Source organism: Xiphophorus couchianus, chromosome 2 (assembly GCF_001444195.1).
Source record: "Xiphophorus couchianus chromosome 2, X_couchianus-1.0, whole genome shotgun sequence".
NCBI classification, from domain to species: domain Eukaryota; kingdom Metazoa; phylum Chordata; class Actinopteri; order Cyprinodontiformes; family Poeciliidae; genus Xiphophorus; species Xiphophorus couchianus.
Genome location: NC_040229.1, coordinates 9,330,040 through 9,347,278, shown reverse-complemented (window position 1 = coordinate 9,347,278; position 17,239 = coordinate 9,330,040). Strand labels below are relative to the sequence as shown.

General features: G+C 39.0%; 1 protein-coding gene across 1 annotated transcript in view; it reads right to left on the bottom strand.

The window, feature by feature from the left end:
* The window catches only part of LOC114156159 (uncharacterized), a 21,061-nt gene extending 3,822 nt beyond the window's left edge, over positions 1–17,239 (bottom strand). The window contains exons 1-13 of the mRNA XM_028036432.1: positions 16,783–17,239; positions 16,619–16,712; positions 15,921–16,008; positions 11,714–12,050; positions 10,857–10,950; positions 10,699–10,786; positions 8,993–9,299; positions 8,799–8,892; positions 8,379–8,466; positions 7,111–7,423; positions 5,152–5,245; positions 4,318–4,405; positions 1,881–3,201 (exon numbers count right to left, since the gene is read on the bottom strand). Coding sequence (XP_027892233.1) covers positions 2,707–3,201; positions 4,318–4,405; positions 5,152–5,245; positions 7,111–7,423; positions 8,379–8,466; positions 8,799–8,892; positions 8,993–9,299; positions 10,699–10,786; positions 10,857–10,950; positions 11,714–12,050; positions 15,921–16,008; positions 16,619–16,712; positions 16,783–16,849 — 2,247 coding nt within the window. The 5' untranslated portion in view covers positions 16,850–17,239 and the 3' untranslated portion in view covers positions 1,881–2,706. The remainder of the gene's footprint in view (positions 1–1,880; positions 3,202–4,317; positions 4,406–5,151; positions 5,246–7,110; positions 7,424–8,378; positions 8,467–8,798; positions 8,893–8,992; positions 9,300–10,698; positions 10,787–10,856; positions 10,951–11,713; positions 12,051–15,920; positions 16,009–16,618; positions 16,713–16,782) is intronic.

Sequence of the window (17,239 nt, the reverse complement as noted above, 5' to 3'; positions counted from 1 at the left end):
TGTTTATTTTTAGCTTGCATCGGTTCTTTGAGTTTCATAATTAATAATCTATCAGAATTTAACACTTTAATAGTGTAAAAATAACCCTTTTGATTATACTTATGTTTATTAGTCATTATTAATTTGTGTTACTTGTTTCAAAATCTACGTAAATCGTCTTTGTTGCTATTAATCCAAACAGTGTGCAGGTTTAAACCCCACAGAGGATCTAAAGTTTGAGGAACCACACAATTGTTCAGTTTGAAAAGAATTTGAATGTTAAACCTGAAGTTTCAGGTTTATGGCTTCTGTTAACAGCATGAACTTGTTCGTCTGGGTCTATGGCTGATTGTTCTGGTCAAACCGCCGCGTGGTGCGTTCAGGGAGTGTCGCAGCATCTAAGTTTTAGTTTCCAGTTTTGTTGCCCTGAGCCCGTTTTTCTCGTTGCCTCCAGGGTGTGAAAGCTTCAGTTCATCCATGATCATGTCAGATATTAATTTTCTCCTAAATCAAAATATTGATCAGTAATAATTCTGACACGGTTTACTTAAACATCCTGATATTTCCTGCTTAAAAGAGGTTTGTTTCTGTAAGCACCGATAATCATTTAAATACGGTGTTCCACAAGGCTCAGTTTTAGATCCTTGTCTTTTTTGATACCTGCATGCAGCCTTTGTGAAACACCTTCAGGAGAAACAGACTTTACCTTTGTGAAGACTGTATGCTGACGACACTCAGTGTTTCCTGGCGCTCAGCTGCTGATTTATGAACTTTCACACTGACTTTCACTATAGGAATGTAACTGCATTGAGTTGAAAGGAAACTAATCTTCAATCTTTTCTCTCAGTGGTTACTTCAATATCCTATAACTATTTTTACTTTTATGTGTTTTATTACTTTGTGTACAAAATTTATAAACTAATCAGGATTTTTTGTGAATTTCATAAAATATTTTTGTTTAAAAATGTTGTTTACCTTATTATGGAACGTATTACTTATACGTGTTAAATAAATTTTTGCTCTCAGCTATTCTTAAAGGTCCTAATAGATTAATAGGTCTCTAATACTTAATACTGCTCTTAATAGGTTTTGTTCAAAAATTGGCCTTTAGTCTTTATACTCCACGATTAATTGATTACTAAATTAGTTGATGATTATTTCAATAATTGATTCATCACTACTATTTGTTTCAGCCCTACTCGGTGTGCAGGGCCGGATTTAGAAGGATGTGGGGCCCTGGGCTACGGCTTTGGGGCCAGACGAACACAAAATTCTTTACTTTGCACAAACTACATTAGATAGATAGTTAAAAGGCTTATTGCATTGTTTAAATGTAAAATTCTGCTCGATTTTATTCAGTAACCTGATCAAATTCATAAGAAACCAAATAAGAGAAAGTGGACGACTTGATCATATTATCAAATCGATAAAGACTCAGAGTTTTAATCCTCCACAGAAACTTGACACATGAACAGACAAATGTCAGGACAGAAAATTAAAAGGCAGTTTTTACAACATGGTGTAAAACATTCAAACGTTTTTAAAATGTCTGTTCCAGCAGCAGGGGGCGCTGCTTCTGTGAAAGCACTTCAGGACGGAAACTGCTGCATCTCTCTTCTTCAACTCGGGTCATAAATTACAGAGCAGAACGTCGGAGATTATAAAAATAAAACAAACTTATTTCTTTTAACCAGTGATGGACTCACACAGTCGCTGCAGATGTGACTGGATGAGGATTCAGTTCCAGAGTTCACGCAAAGAGGCCGCCGTTTCACCCGATTACACAGTTTCTTACCAGGAGGAAAGCTGTCTTAAATTTTAAAAAAGTAATAAAAACACTAAAAATACAAAATCTTACTAAGTATTTTTGTCTAGTTTCTAGTGAAAATATTGTAATAGACTTGAAATAAAACAAAACTAACTTACAAGTAACTTCGGAGATTTATAGGAGCTTCTTTTAAGTTGATAATTCCTTAATATTGACAAAGTGAACCTTTTCCTGTATAACACGGAATAACAAAGTGGAATAATCTGCCACTGGAACTAAAACGTTTTAAAATCAATATTAAATAATTACTGACCTAAAACAAGCTACTATATCAGGGATGCGTAAAGTTTGTGCCCTGGAATAATTTCACTCAAATTATTCCAATTAATCACTCAAAAATTTTCAACATTTGAAATTCAGAAATTTCCATGTTTTTTTCAACAACAAAAAAATATATTCTGAGATTAATCTAGTTTAGTTTTTTGGTGAAAATTTACTACTTTTCTTCTATTTACAATGGCTCTAATATGCTGTTGTATTGAGCACATAAAAACATTTCTTTAATTCATAAGAGCATTATTTTTTATTTAAATTAGAAGGACAGTACGGCCCCTGAGTACTTTGAACTTTAGGATTCAGGCCCATTTTGTAAAATGTTTGGACACCTCCGTCTTATATCTGGCTGAAATGTTTCCTTTCAGTTATCTTTGTCTTATTTTAAGAAAACTAAGATATTTGCACTAGAAACTAGACCAAACGTACTTGGTAAGATTTTGTGATTTGAGTCGGTTTGACTCTGAGATGATGAGCAGTAAAGAAGGAGACGATAACTCCCTGATAAACCCGGTGGACCTGCAGAACCAGGATCTGAACCTGAGCCAGGACCAGCCTTTTTTCCCCCAGCAGCATCAGTCTGGATCCACAGCAGGATGACGCTCTGCGTCGCCACATCGTCCCGCCTACATCAGGCTGTTCAGGTGTCCCACAGGGTTCATCATCAGGGCCCGCTGGTTCAGCGCCTCCCTGTCCCGGACCAGCGCCGCCCTCTCCTGCTCCATCAGGGCGCGGTCCTGCTCCACGGCCGCCCGCTCCCGGTCCAACCACAGCCGCTCCACCTGCACCGCCGCCCGGTCCCGTTCCACCGTCTCCCGCTCCCGCTCCAACGCCGCTCGCTCCCGCTCCACCGCCTCCCACTCCCGCTCCAGTCCACCCAGCGTCCCGCCGCACGGCTCCTGGAAGTCCGTGGAGGAGGACGGCTGCTGCGCAGGAGGGAGGCGGAGCTTGTGTCTGGGGGCGGGGTCTGGGTGCTGGTCGTCATCCTGAGTTAGAGGCGTGAGGAGGGGGGCGCTACCGGCCAGACGCCCCTCCATGGCGTCATTCATCAGGTGGAACCATGGCCAGGAGGAGGCGCTGTCAGCAGCACTCTCCATCCCAACGGGAGGATACTTCAGGTCCTGAACAGAAGGTGGGACACGGTTTCTGCAGCTTTCACCAAATTTAGTTCAAGACCATTATGAATTAAATTTAAAGAGGCAGTATTATGTGGCACATAGTCCCATTTTATAGCATAATTAAGCAACTATGTTACCTTCAGTTGTTATAAAAACACTATCAGATAAGACTGTGCATCTTAACGTTTTAAAATTGTGTCTCTGTCTCTTTAAAGACTCCTGCTCTTTCTGAAACTCCTCCTTCAGGAAGTCATCGCAACATGGCTCCTCTATTAACCCTTTAACAACGTTTCTACCAGTGTTTCACTGAGAAGTAGCTCCTGTAATGAGCTTAGCAGATGCTCAGTTCTATCAGGTGTTTGCTAATTGCTGCTGGCTAGTCTGAAGGAGCTCAGTGAGGGAGTTGCAAGGACTTTGGGCGCTTGTAAACTGCAGCTCTGAGGAGGAGCCGTGTCTCATAGGCAGGGCTAGGTCCACTTAGACGTTTTGCACAGCTGAATGGTTGTCATGGAAATTAAAACATTTCTCAAACATGCATGAAAGATTCAAAGCAACACGCCAGGTCTGTTTTGATGAGGGAATAACATTATAACATGATGTAAAGCTTAAATAAAGTTGACTTTCCAGAATACTGCTTTCTTAGGGACCTGACTCACAACAGAAATAGGGTTGAAAAGATTGAGTAAATCATGATTATTGAATTAATGATCAACTAATTTAGTAATTGAATAGTCCAAAACTGGAGAAAACAAACTCTACAAAAGGCCATTTGCTGAAGGAATGCAAATAAAAAAGTAAATGTACAAAAATATATACATTTTGTATTTAAGAGTAAATAAACTTCTTAGTTTGTAAATATGTTCTAACCAGAACTCCTAAAGTTAATAAAACACAAGACAATGTTGACTGGGAATCTTGTAAAAGCCAGTATGTGGATATGTTGGTGTTTTTTTTAAGTTGAGTCTCTATAAATAATCACTTTTAGTGATAAAAAAATGGTCATTTTTCATGTGGATTAAATGCCAAAATACATAAAAATGTATTAATTTTCAGAGATATCCAGCTACGTGTGGACTAAGCCTCACCATTCCCTGTGATAGGATGGTAGGAATGTCTCACCTTGTACCTCCTCTTCAGATTGTCCCACTTCTTTGCCATCTGGTAGGTGGAAACTTTTCCCTGCAGGCTGAGCTCCTTCAAGATGGCTCTGAGGAAGCAGGTCATAACATCATCATCAACTAGGGATGCAAGTTATCCATTGATAAGTTAATCTAAAGTTGGCTGATCTTCCTGAGTTTTTGCTTGTTTCAACAGGGCCAACCGTCTGTCCATCACATAAAGGGCTGTTTTTTATAATATGCTGAATGAGACATTTTTGTGTCAGCTGTATTAAATACTGACTGAATAAACAGAATAAAATGTGTTTTTCTCACATTATTAAACAGACATATTTAAGAATATATAACAAAAACAAGAACCTTTTTGGTGATGACTAAAAATATAAAAGATAAAAAAAATTAAACGTATGAAAAACTTAAATACCCTTGAAAAGAGAGATACTTAACAGAAATACCGCTTTGAAAGAATGTCAAAATTTTACTCCATGAAGTAAATCAACTCAGACAGCCATCAAAATCAAAATCTTATGTTTTTTATATTGTTTTATTTTCTAAGTTAACCCACGGCTTTTCTATTATCGCGCAAAGTGCATTTTGCATCCCAAACCGGACACCGTTTGGATCGCTTCTCTTTCCCCATTCTGGAAACCTCCGCCATCTTTGTTTTTGTATCAACGGCTCCGGTTATTAACGATGACCAACTGCGCCCTCTGCTGGATGGCGACGAAACTATAACACTAAAAGTTCTAAGTTTTTAGCTAACCGACTGGAACCGGTTTTAATCTAACGAACCACTTAATTTTTTTTTTTGCAAAAGGAAGCATCTCCGCCTCACCTCCAGGCAGCTTTGGCAGCGTTCCTCCTCCCGGTGAAGAGCACCTCGTTGGAAGCTCGGAGTTTGATCATCCTTCTGGTGTCCTGGTCGCTCACTGGGAAGCAGACGCAACAGAGAGCCGCTGCAGTCACGTGTTCCTGGAAATTACTCGCTGTTTGACCTCTGGTAAGTTTGGGTTCGTTTTTCCCCTGATACCGTCGCCAAAGGTCGCGTATAGCCCGGATGTTGACTATAGCCTGCAATTTGTATTCACAGACACTAGATGGCACTCCTCTCCTTACTGACTTACATCTGGATAAAAATATTATGTCGACGTAGAAAGCGTGGCGCAACTGCACTTCGTCTGTAATCGATTCTTCCGGTCAAAAGTCGCAGCTACGTCGAAAAATGTATTTTATAGACTTACATGGATAAATGTACAAAGAACCGGAGACTCTGCAACTATAAAAAGTAACGGGAACAAAAGAAAACTCTCAGTGATTCTAGCTTTTTATAGTTTATGCCAGGAGTTTTTAACTGGACATGGAGGTGAGAACGATTTAACCCAGCTGTTTAAATAAAACTTAATGATAAATAAGTAATGTGCTTTAGAATAAAAATGCAAGTTGCTATTGGATTATTTTTAAAGACATTATTTTACACTCTTCTTGAGGTTGCGATCTTGCTTTAAAGACATCAGCTGGAAAGATGTAAGTAATAAGAGATAAATAAAAATATTATGTTGATTAAATTCCTCTTTTTAATCTGTCATGTCAGATGGAAATGGCCAGAGATGGGCAGTAACTACTTACATTCACTCACATTCAGAGCAGAATCAAATTAAATCTTGTTTAGGTGGATTCATCTCAAATGTTGGTGAAATAAAAAATATTGTGCATTGACATCACGATAACACATTATCATGTTGTTAAGCCTGGCGTTGTGGTGGATCTGTCCCGTATTTTGGAGGTTCTGAAGCAGCGACCCATATTTTCCTTCTTCCTGAACAAACAGATGAGACGGATTCAGGATGAGTTCAGATCAGATAAGCAGCTTGTGTCCACATCATTACAGCAGAGGAAACTTTTCCTGCAGCTCCATCCGAGGGGTTTTGCATATAGACTGATCTGACCTCAGTTAGTTTTAGTGTTAATAAGAAATCCAAAACAAACCGGACCGAGATAAACCGGAACATTGGCCAGTTTATGAAATAATTAAGTCCTGACTTCCTGCTAAATTATTCCAACATGAATATGATTTTAAGCTAAATATTAATTGTTGATTTTGACTAAGAATATCTTTTTTTAGTTCAGATTAATAGTAATAAATTAAACATTTGCGCCACCTGTTGATGCAATGTGGTACTGTGCAATTTACATATAAAATTATTTAATCCTTAACAAAAGAATATTTTAAAATGAGCAGAAATTATTACATTTTTGCAAAATACATGCTGTTTAGGTTACCTTAATAGGAGCTATGCAAAGTTGTGTAATGTACATACAAGATAAAGTAATCGATTAATAGAATGATCAATTAAAACAAGCTCAATTTCCATTTGCATAATTTATTGTTTTTCTCCTGTCTCTCTAAAACTGTAGGACAAATGTTTTCAATCTGATGTTTTGGTCTCAAAAAGTCTTTTGTTTGAAAGTCAAATTTGTTTCCAGCAACTTCATAAATCATTTATTTTGTTGTTTCTGTTGATATATAATGGGTAATTAAAATGTCTTCCAGTTCCATTGTTAAATGTTCATTAAAATTTAAAGTTTAATGATCTCTGAAAATGTGTTCTTGCATTATTATTCCATTATCATTAAATTACTTAAAACTGACTTCAAAACAACAATATTATTATATTTATCACAATAACTTCTGGGACAACAAAATGTGTTATCATGAGAGGCTTATTGATTAATAGGAAAGACACAAAGATGAAGAAAATCATAGAGTGTGAACCAGGAAAGTACTTGTACGTACTTTTGTAGGAGAGCTCTGATGGCGTGGCGCACTCCTCTCCGCTGGCGTCGATGTAGGTGACGGTGGCGTCGGCCTCGCCGTGGTCTCCGCCCACCATGCCGTCCAGCTCCGACATGCCGCTCCGCTCCCCCATCAGACAGTCGGGGGGCGGGGACGACCCGAACACGGCGTCCTCCTCGCTGGTCCACACCGGCGTCACTCTGGGGGCTTTGTCGGCCAGCCGGCCCTCCAGAGCGTCACTCATCAACTGGAACCAGGGCCAGGAGGCCGGGTTGGTCTGGGCCTCCATACCGCGAGGAGGAAACTTGAGGTCCTTCACAGGCAGGACACAAGATTCAGAACCAGCAGCACTAAAAAGACGGATTTATTCTGATAAATTTACATAGTTTATAATTGAATGACCTTCGCAACAGTTTCCAGAGAATCTGGGAGTAATTATAAGAAACACAGTGTATAAACGCAAAATATTAAAGTCATTTTGGTCTAGTTTCTAGCACAAATGTCTTATTTCACTTGAAATAAGACAAAACTAACAAGTAACTTCTCAGCAACAGATAAGAGCTTGTTTGGGTTAATAATTGCTTTATATTGGAGAAAAAGTACTAGATTATTTCACTTATAACATGGGAAAAATGTTTTGTTATTAATGAAATGATCTGCCAGTGAAACTAGAACTTTTCAATATTAAGAAATTATTTACTTAAAACAAGTTCCTATATCTTTCTGAAAAGTTACTTGTAAGTTAGTTTTATCGTATTTCAAGTATACTAAGATATTTGTACTATATATTAGACAAGAATTAATTGTTAAGATTTTATGTTTTTGCAGTGCAGATACGTCGGGCATTATGGTTTAAAAATAACATTTTATATTTTTCTGTACTAGATCCAATTTGAATCAATTCTTTCTCGCTTTATTTTTCTAAAAAAAAGAAATTACAAATGACAGAAATAATTTCCCCAATTGTCCCAATTACTGTTCTAAATATACTGTATCGTTTTTTCAACATATGATCTTTTTTAAGTCTTTGATTCAGTTAACGATTAATCGATAACTAAATTATTTAAATAATCGATTTGTCACAATTAATCATTTCAGCCTTAATAATCTGTCCTATTTAGTTTTTCCTTGAGATTTTTAATCAGGTTTTAATTGTTAATTTCTGTCAGATAAATAAATTTACTAACTTTATGAAGTTTGTTGTGAATTTGAGAGAAAAAAAAAAAAGACATTTTTCACAGTAAAACAGTCGATACTTTAGAACAAACCTTGAATTTAGTCTTCAGGTTGTCCCATTTCTTGGCCACCTGGTCTGGAGTTATCCTCCCAGTCAGACCCATCTCCTTCACAATCCCCCTGAATCAGAACCAGAACCTTTTTAAACAGGAAACTTAGCTGGAATCATAAATATTAAAGGTGTTTCAACTGTGATTGTGATGGAGACCAGGGCTCTGTTACTAATAAAATAGGATTATTGATATTATGTTTAATTGATCTACCAACAAAATGGTTCTTTATTTCAGTTGTATTAAAATATTTTCCCACATTCTCGCCGTACAGGAAGGATGGTCAATTAAATGTCACAATTAAATCAATTAAACACAACGTAATAAAATAATCCTGTTATATTAGTGATGGGACCCCTGGTCTCCGTCAGTGATGTTAGTGTAAGTGTTGACATTCCTGACCTCCAGGCAGGTTTCGCCGTGTTCCTCCTGCCAGTGAACAGAACCTCATTAGCAGCTCGCAGCTCAATCAGTCGCCTCGTGTCGTCTTCTGTTACTGTGGACATTTCCAGTTTCACCGGGACATTAATCTGAGTGAACTCATCCACAGAGAGGTACAACCCAACAACAACCCCCTCCTGTGTCCGGTCTCTTACATTTGTAGGTGAACTCTGTGTTCCGATGTAGATCTCCCAGAGCCGATGATCCGATCTTCTCTTCGTTATCGACCAACAGATCCATCTCAGACTCCGTCAGGAACTCGGCCATCCCGCCCCGGCTTCGCCGCGCTCGCTTCTTTGGCATCGGCAAGAGAGTCTCGCACTCCTCGTCTCCGTCCTCCACGATGGGAGCGAGGATGGGCGCGGCGTTGGCCATTCGGCCCTCCATGGCGTCGTTCATCCGGTAGAACCAGGGCCAGGAGCTTGGGTTGGCCTCCACACCGCGGGACGGAAACTTCAGCTCCTGGAGGAGACGCAAACAGATCCTCATCACCATCGTTTAAGGAAGTTTTCACACCTGATGGTCTGGTAGATTCAGTTAGATTGGGGACCAAAATTATAACATTTGTTACATTTTCAGCTGCTGCAGTTCACTTTCACATTGCACTGAGTCAAATGAACCAAGTCTTTTGAAAAAACTGTTCCTCTCCTTGCCTGAGGGGGCGCTGCACCAACAACTACTGAATCAAACAACACAAAAACCTCAAAAGAAGACACTTCCTTCTTCACAAAATGTAAACAAAAATGGAGTATCATCAGAATTTAACGGTTGTATGATTTGTCTTTTGTCTTTGGTTAAAGACCACAAATCATTTCTCCTGCTAGGGTTAAATTCTCATGTTTGTTTTGGTTGTATTTACCCAGAATGCCCTCCACTACAGTCTGCTTCCAGCTTTTGGAGCGGTCTCCAGTCTGCTTGGATTCACGTAAGCATTTGAACCGCACCAGAGCTCACTTTAACCGAACAAAGAACAAGGTTTGTAGACGGGCCAGAGTTTTCTTTTTTGGAGTTCAATTGCTCGTTCACACCTCCCAAAACGAACCGAACTTTCTAGACAAATGAACCAGAGTTTGATTAAAGTGGACCAAACAGGGCTGAATGCACCGTAAGGCTCTAATTAACAGCTGGTGCTGTAAAGCTTTTCCTGCCCCTTGAACCATTTATATCACAAATTTAAAGACATTGTAAAAAGCCAGACAAAGTGTTTTGGATCTCTCAGAGCTCCACAGGCACCTTGATGCCTTCACTGTATGGAGAGAAATTTGTTCCAGTATTATTGACAAAAATGCAATTTGTTAAATTTGTTCTTTATTTTTTGGAGAAAAATAAAATTCAGTAAAATAAGTAGATAAATAAATCAGAAAAAATTATTTGAAAAAAGTAAATCTGAAAAAAATTAAAATTTGAAAAACAATTTGAAAAAAAACCTCTCCATAAATATAGCAAACTACAAAAAAGTAGATCAACTACTGCATACATGTAAAGTTTCAATGATGCAGTCTGGAAATTATTTTTATTTTTATTCATTTAATGTACAATATCGGATTTGTCTTTTTTTTTTTTTACATATTTGTGTCAGTTTGGTAAATAAAACTGTTCTAATATTAGCAACCAGTATTTATTTCCATCTTGTTTCCGTTTGCTTCTGTGGGGGAAGTGAAGGAGGCTGTCACATATTTGCTGTCATGTGACAGTAAGTAACTGTTACCGACTCTTAACAGCAATGTTAAAAATTTCCATATTGGTGGATTCCTAGTTTTTATTTTTGGAACATGTTCTTTGCTTGCAGTAATATTGGGGCAGATTTCTCTCCCTACAGCATCGCTGCAGGAGGCTCTGGGGGTTCAGGCGGTTTATGTACCTTATACCTCCTCTTCAAGTTGTCCCACTTCTTGGCCAGCTGCTCTGTGGTCAGCCGCCCCTGCAGGCCGAGCTCGAACAGGATGGCTCTGAGAAAAACAAAGGCAACGTTTCTAACTTAGGCTGAAAAAGTTATAATTTAAAGTGAGGGAATCTCACCTCCAGGCTGGCTTGGCCGAGTGTTTTCTCCCCGTGAACAGCGCTTCGTTTGCAGCTCGAAGTTTGATCATCCTCTCGGTTTCTGCCTCGGTCACTGTTGGGCAGAAAAATCGGGTTAGAAACAGAAGCACAAGGTGAAAATAATAAAATCACTAGCTGGGTTTCCATTACAAATGTGCACAAAACTATGACGATATGCTAATGTCTACAAAACACAATTCACAATTCTATTTCCAGTTAGTAAGAAACGCAATTAAAATCACACATGAATAAGTTTGTTCATGTGATAAGTCACTAAAAAACAAAACATGCTGCACTATCATCTTCCAACCAGTTCCTGTCACATCCGGTTGTTCGTCACATGACTGATACAAAGTGTTTCCATTGCAATTTTGTTAAATTCACAAAATTTTAATACAGCCAAAAAACCACCTCATCCTGGTGCAAAAACCTTTTGTCAAAACTGGTGGCGTGTTTCTATTCAGTAATTTTATTTTTGCAATTCCAATTTTCACAATTTTATGGTGAATGTTAGTCCAGCTAAAGAGTCAAGTTCATTTCTGTGTTACTGTTAGATTTTCATCCCTGAAAGATGTTTGTAACAAAATCAAGCAAAATAAATATTTTTCCAAATTAGTTTCTTTCAATATAAAACTTTAACAAAAACTGCAGGTTTGTGTGTCTGTCTGAATTTTGGCTAATACAAACGTTTTCATTTAAGTTACTCACAGTGGGTGGAGAAATTTTACTCAAGTAAGAGTAGCAATACTTCATAGTAAAATAACTCCTAAAAGTAATTTTTTTCCAAATCATTATGTTGATGTGTTAATATAATGATCTCAGGAAGGTTCACCTACTTTTATACGTGCACTCTGTCATCCTCCGCCATCCCATGGGAACGCCGCCAGTGGGCGGGGCCTCTGCGTGGACCGGCTCGTCTTCCTCCACCGGCTCGCCCGTCACCGTCTCGTCCATCTCCGTCTTGATGAGGAACTCCAGGATGTCCGTGTTCTCCTGGTTCTGGCAGGGCTGGCAGTCGGAGGGTTGGGCTGCGTTGCAGGGACTGTCCGGACTCAGAACCAGGCTGCTGTTAAACAGGCGGCCCTGCATCGCTTCGTCCATGATGTGGAACCAGGGCCAAGACTCCACCACGACCCCAAGATGCTCCTGGCCCTGGTAAGGCTGTTTCAGGTCCTGAAAGAGGAACACAGTGACCCCTGCAGGCTCAGACGAGAAACTGCAGTTACTGGTAGAAGCGGTAAGGGGGTTTTCACACCTGATTGGGAACCAAAATTGCAACATTTGCTACATTTTCAGCTGCTGTAATTCTCTTTCTCATTGCACTGGGTCAAACAATCCGAACTAATTGAAAAACCTGTTCTCCTCCTCGCCTGTGGGGGCGCTGCACAAAGAACCACTGAAGGAAACGACACAGACGTCTGAAGAAGACACTGAGAGAAACTTCCTTCTTCACAAAATGTAAACAAAAACAGAGAGGAGTAGGTTTGGATGATACGGCTGAAAAACGCATCATGACGTAAGCGTTTCATGTCAGTCGATACTGATAATTATTGATTTGTTTTTTGTTTTAAATTTCTGAAATATTGCCAAACTGATAGCATGAGCTTTCCTGTTTTATCCACAGTTTTCACTCCACGCCTTTGTTTCTTTTATTTTTAAGTAGTTTTGAGGCACAGTGGTGAAACCTGAAACTGCTGCTGCAGAAGTTACACAACAGGCTGTTGCTAGGTAACCAAAGAGTGAGAGAGTTGCTAGGTAACCAGAGTGAGAGAGTTGCTAGGTAACAATAGAGTGAGTGAGTCAGTTGATTCCACAAATCTATCTTAGCTAGCCATGAAAGGTTGAGCGGCTAAAGTCTGTCCTCTGCCTTCATTTCCCAGAATGCTGTGCGATTCTGCCTTCGGTAAAGTTACTGAATATTCTATTGGACATATAATCTATTGATATATGTCCAATTGTTATTGATTTATTGTCCAGACCTAGAGTAGCATCAGATTTTAACAGCGCTCTTGCTTTTGTTTTGGTCATATTTACCCAGAATGCCTTGTGTTTGAGTCAACTTTCTGCTTTTGTAGCGGTTTCCAGTTTGACATCCACATATGGATTCGTACCGCACCAGAATTCAGTTCATCCAAACCAAGACTGAGATTTTTAGGTGGACCAGAGTTCGCTTGTTTGATTCAACTGCGTCCCCAAACAAACCTGACTTTCTAGACAAATGAAGTAGAGTTGGTTAAAGCAGACTAAACATGACTGGTGTGAATGCACCCTAAATAATCCAGGTATCTGGAAAGATGTAGGAGATTTTTACCAAAGTTTTGAAATGGTAAAAAAAACAACCAGTGTTGTCTCATTTTTTACTGAAATTACTCTAAATTTCTATTTTTCTTTATGAACTCCTGCAGAAGTTTAGCTGAATCCTAACATCAGAGCTTTAAAAAGGCTGCAGCAGCAGATGAAGCAAACCCAGAACCACTCCACTGCTGTGTTATTAAAAACCCCTGCAGCTCGGTGTTGTGTTTATGCAGATTCCCTGGTCACATCCCGTCCCGCTGAGCTACACGAACAGAACTCAAACATCTGAAGGAGGGATAAATAAATGATGAGCTAAAGGTTTATAGTCTGACTGCGTCCTCACAGCAGGGCTGGTTCTGTGAGAGATCCAGCTGTTACAGCAGAGGGTTTAATGCAGAAATATTTAGGGGAGTTGATTAAAAAGACCCAAAAAGATAACAGAACCCATCAAAATCCTTATTAATGTAGCAGCTGCTGTTAGTAATTATTCTGTAAATGCTAAAAAGTGCTCCATTTGTTTTAACACTATTTAAATTATTGGGGTTCCCCATGGCTCAATACTGGGCACTTCCCTATTTTCATCCTGTGTCGATATTATTCAGTATTTTTATTCACGTCCTTCACCATTTTTACGCTGATGATATCTAACTGTGTGTGTGTTTGTGAAAAGTTATCTAAATTGATCAATTGATCCAGTAAAACAGAAGCAAAAATATTAGAAAAATTTTAAACGTAGCTAGAAATAAGAAAGGACATAAGGAAAGAAAAAAAGACAGACAGGAAAGAAGGAAGTAAAGGAAAGTAGAGTTCATCAAGGTCAGACAAATTTCTTACTTTTTCCACTTCCAGTTTTTCTCCATAGACTGTATGGCAAGCCATTAGTATCAAAAATAACACATATAGTAACATGTTGTTCTAATAAGTAAATAATGAGATGTGCTGGTTTTTTTACGCTACCTTGATGTGAATCTTAACATCTGGTGATGTACAAAACATGTGGTGGCATTTTATTCAGATTTTATCATCAAAACTCTAGATCCCTCGTTTTGGGGGAATGACAGAAAGCACATGCATCTTCCTTTCTGCTCCCCTCTTAACCACACCCAGGTTAACAGGTTTTGATATTCAGAGTCAGATCTTCATAGATGGAAGAGATGACAGGGAAAGAACGGACATGGAAAGGCCACAAGAAAAGAAAGAAAATCAGGAAAGAGGGAAGTACTGCAGGAAAGGAAGTAGGATGCAAGAAATCAGAGACAAAAAAGAAGAAATGAAGGTCATATGGACGGAAAAGGGCAACAAGAATGTAAGACGAGGGACAAAAGGACATGAGAGAGGAAGGAAGAAAGAAAGGAAAGACAGGTCACAGGACACGAGACAGGAAGGAAGGAAGTGGTGACACAGCATTCCCTGCCCCCTTTAGACAAGGCAGTCTGGTACTGAATGTCTTTTCCTACATTTATCCTGACCGAACCCTGAACATTAAACATGTTGAGCTCAACATGTGACACAAAAATAACAAAATGTTGAGGAAAAAACTGCTTTTTTTCTAGCTAAAATCAACCAAAGTTATACGAGTTTTACCTGAAGAAATCAAACTGTAACGTTCAGGTTTGACCCAGAAACAAACCAGTTTTATATTAATCACAATGTCTTCCTGCTCACTTTAAAAATATCAGTCCTTTCATATACCGATGACTGATCGGGTCCAGTTTATCTGTCTTAAAATTAGGTTTTGTTCTGTTTGTGCTAAAAATCTGAATTTGTTAGTTTTTTCCTTAAGTCTTCAGGTTGTGGCCAAAAGTCAACAGGACAACTTTCCTTCACAGCTGTTCTTTTTGTTTTAAAATAAATCCAGATGCATCTATTTATCTAATTTGCCTTTATTAATGTCAATATATATTATCTTTAGAGCTCTAACTAAAAATTATCTTACTAATTGATTGTTCTGATGATTAATCGGTGTACAAACATATATCAACAAATATCAGTTATCAGTCATAATATGCTGATATCAGTCCAAATTTTAACATCAGTGCATTCCTGGTATAAATTAGGATTTCAACTAAAGATTACTTTATTCTAAACGATTTAATCATTAAACAAAAACTGGCACATTTTCAGATTTTTCTTTTAACCACTTAAGCTTATTTTATACAATATTATAAATATATTAAAAATTACAAATATTTTAAATAAGAAAATAAACACTTTATTGCCAAAATGCAACAAAAAAAAAGGAATCCTTTTAGTGAATGATTGATGATTTGTGGCATCTGCAGCTAAAACATACAGTCTTCTAACATTAACATGAGATTTGTTTTGTTTTTACAGAATTTGAAACAGGTGAACTTTAACTACGCCACTTTAGGAGTTCTGAGTAGAACATTTTTACAGACCAAGGTTGGTTTTTTTATCTTAAATGCAAACCATAATTTTTTTTTTTGCAGTTTTGGTTAAATTACTACTCTGAATATGCTGTTCTTTCAGCAAATAGCCTTTTGTACTCTAGTTATATCTAGATTAATCAGTTACTAAATAAGTCAACGATTATTTGAATAACCGATTTTTCAAGATTAATGCGATTGATTGTTACAGACCCAGTTATCTCACTCATGCATTTTTCTTTCAATTGCTTAACTCTAACAATCTCTTTAATTATTTTATGTTTTATCTTGAACAGCAGTTTGTGCTGATGTGAAAAACAGTTTATAAATTGTCGATTATGCCCCTGTAACCTGAACTCACCTTATACTTGGTCCGCAGGTTGTCCCATTTCTTGGCGATCTGGTCAGCAGTCAGCTTCCCCTCCAGACCCAAACCCTTCAGGATGGTGCTGAGGAGCGACAGAGGATAACATCTGAGCCTGAGATAACCCAAGAACGTAGAGTTTATAGGCTCCATTTGTGGGGAATGATGAAACGGGCAGCAGACGTCGAACGGGATGATTTAAAACGAGGCCAAAACTCTGGATTCATTTGTTCTACAGCAGGAGTCTCTGGGTTTAATCTGATGTATTTCCAGACGAGGGCAGAGTTTCCAAAAATTAGACTCCAGTAAGAGTAGTACGACTTCAGCGTAGTTTTACTCAAGTAAAAGTAAAAAAGTATTTTGGTAAAAAGTCTGCTCAGGTACTGAGTAAAAGATCAAAACAAAAATTACATCATCAGATGAGTAACAACAAGTATAACGAGTATAAAGTTAAGTGGAAATTTTGGTATTTTAAGGACAAAAATTACAACAATTCATTTTAGTAACAAAAAATAACAAAATCAGGCAAAAGAAAATTTTTTCCAAATCAATTTTTTTCAATAAAAAACTGATGAAACTTTTAAAAAAGTGCAGGTGTGTGTCTGGTGCCTTCAATCCAACTCAGAGGACAAGACCTTGACCTGGACCACAGAACCAATCTTGACTCGGCCCAGACCATGCTGAGACCTCCTCACCTCCAGGCGATCTTAGCCGAATTCCTCTTCCCAGTGAACAGAACCTCGTTGGAGGCCCGGAAGTGGATCAGCCTCTTCACGTCCTCCTCCGTCACTGTAGGTCAGAGGTCAAAGGTCACGGGTGCATCAGCAGGACAGGAGCCAGAGGGGCTGCAGATACTCACTCTTGTAGGAGTTCTCCTGGAGGTTCGGCTGCAGGCTCGGTTGGAGGGTGGGCTCCATGGTGATCATGGGAGAGCGGGGACTCGTTCTGGTGTTCGGGCCCGCTTCCTACAAGTTAGCTCATCGTGTAGTTCGGGTCCTCCAGCTTCCTCCAGCTTCGGTCCATTCAGCAAGTTGGGTCCAGTTCGGTTCGGCAGAGCTCCGAATGGTTAAACCGTCCGTTAGCTTTTTTTCCGGCTAACACAACACAACAAACCAAACAGATCCGAGCTTCCTGCCGAGCTGAGAGTCCGGTTACAGACAGCTGGGACAGGTTCCGATGTCCGGCATGTGTCAGAACTTAATGACACCGCCGCAGAATCATCGGGCAGAACCGTAAATACACCCGATGGAGGTACCAGAGCTAGCTGCTGCTGCGCCTGGTGCTGAAGAAAGGAGCGCTCGATACCTCCGCCCAAA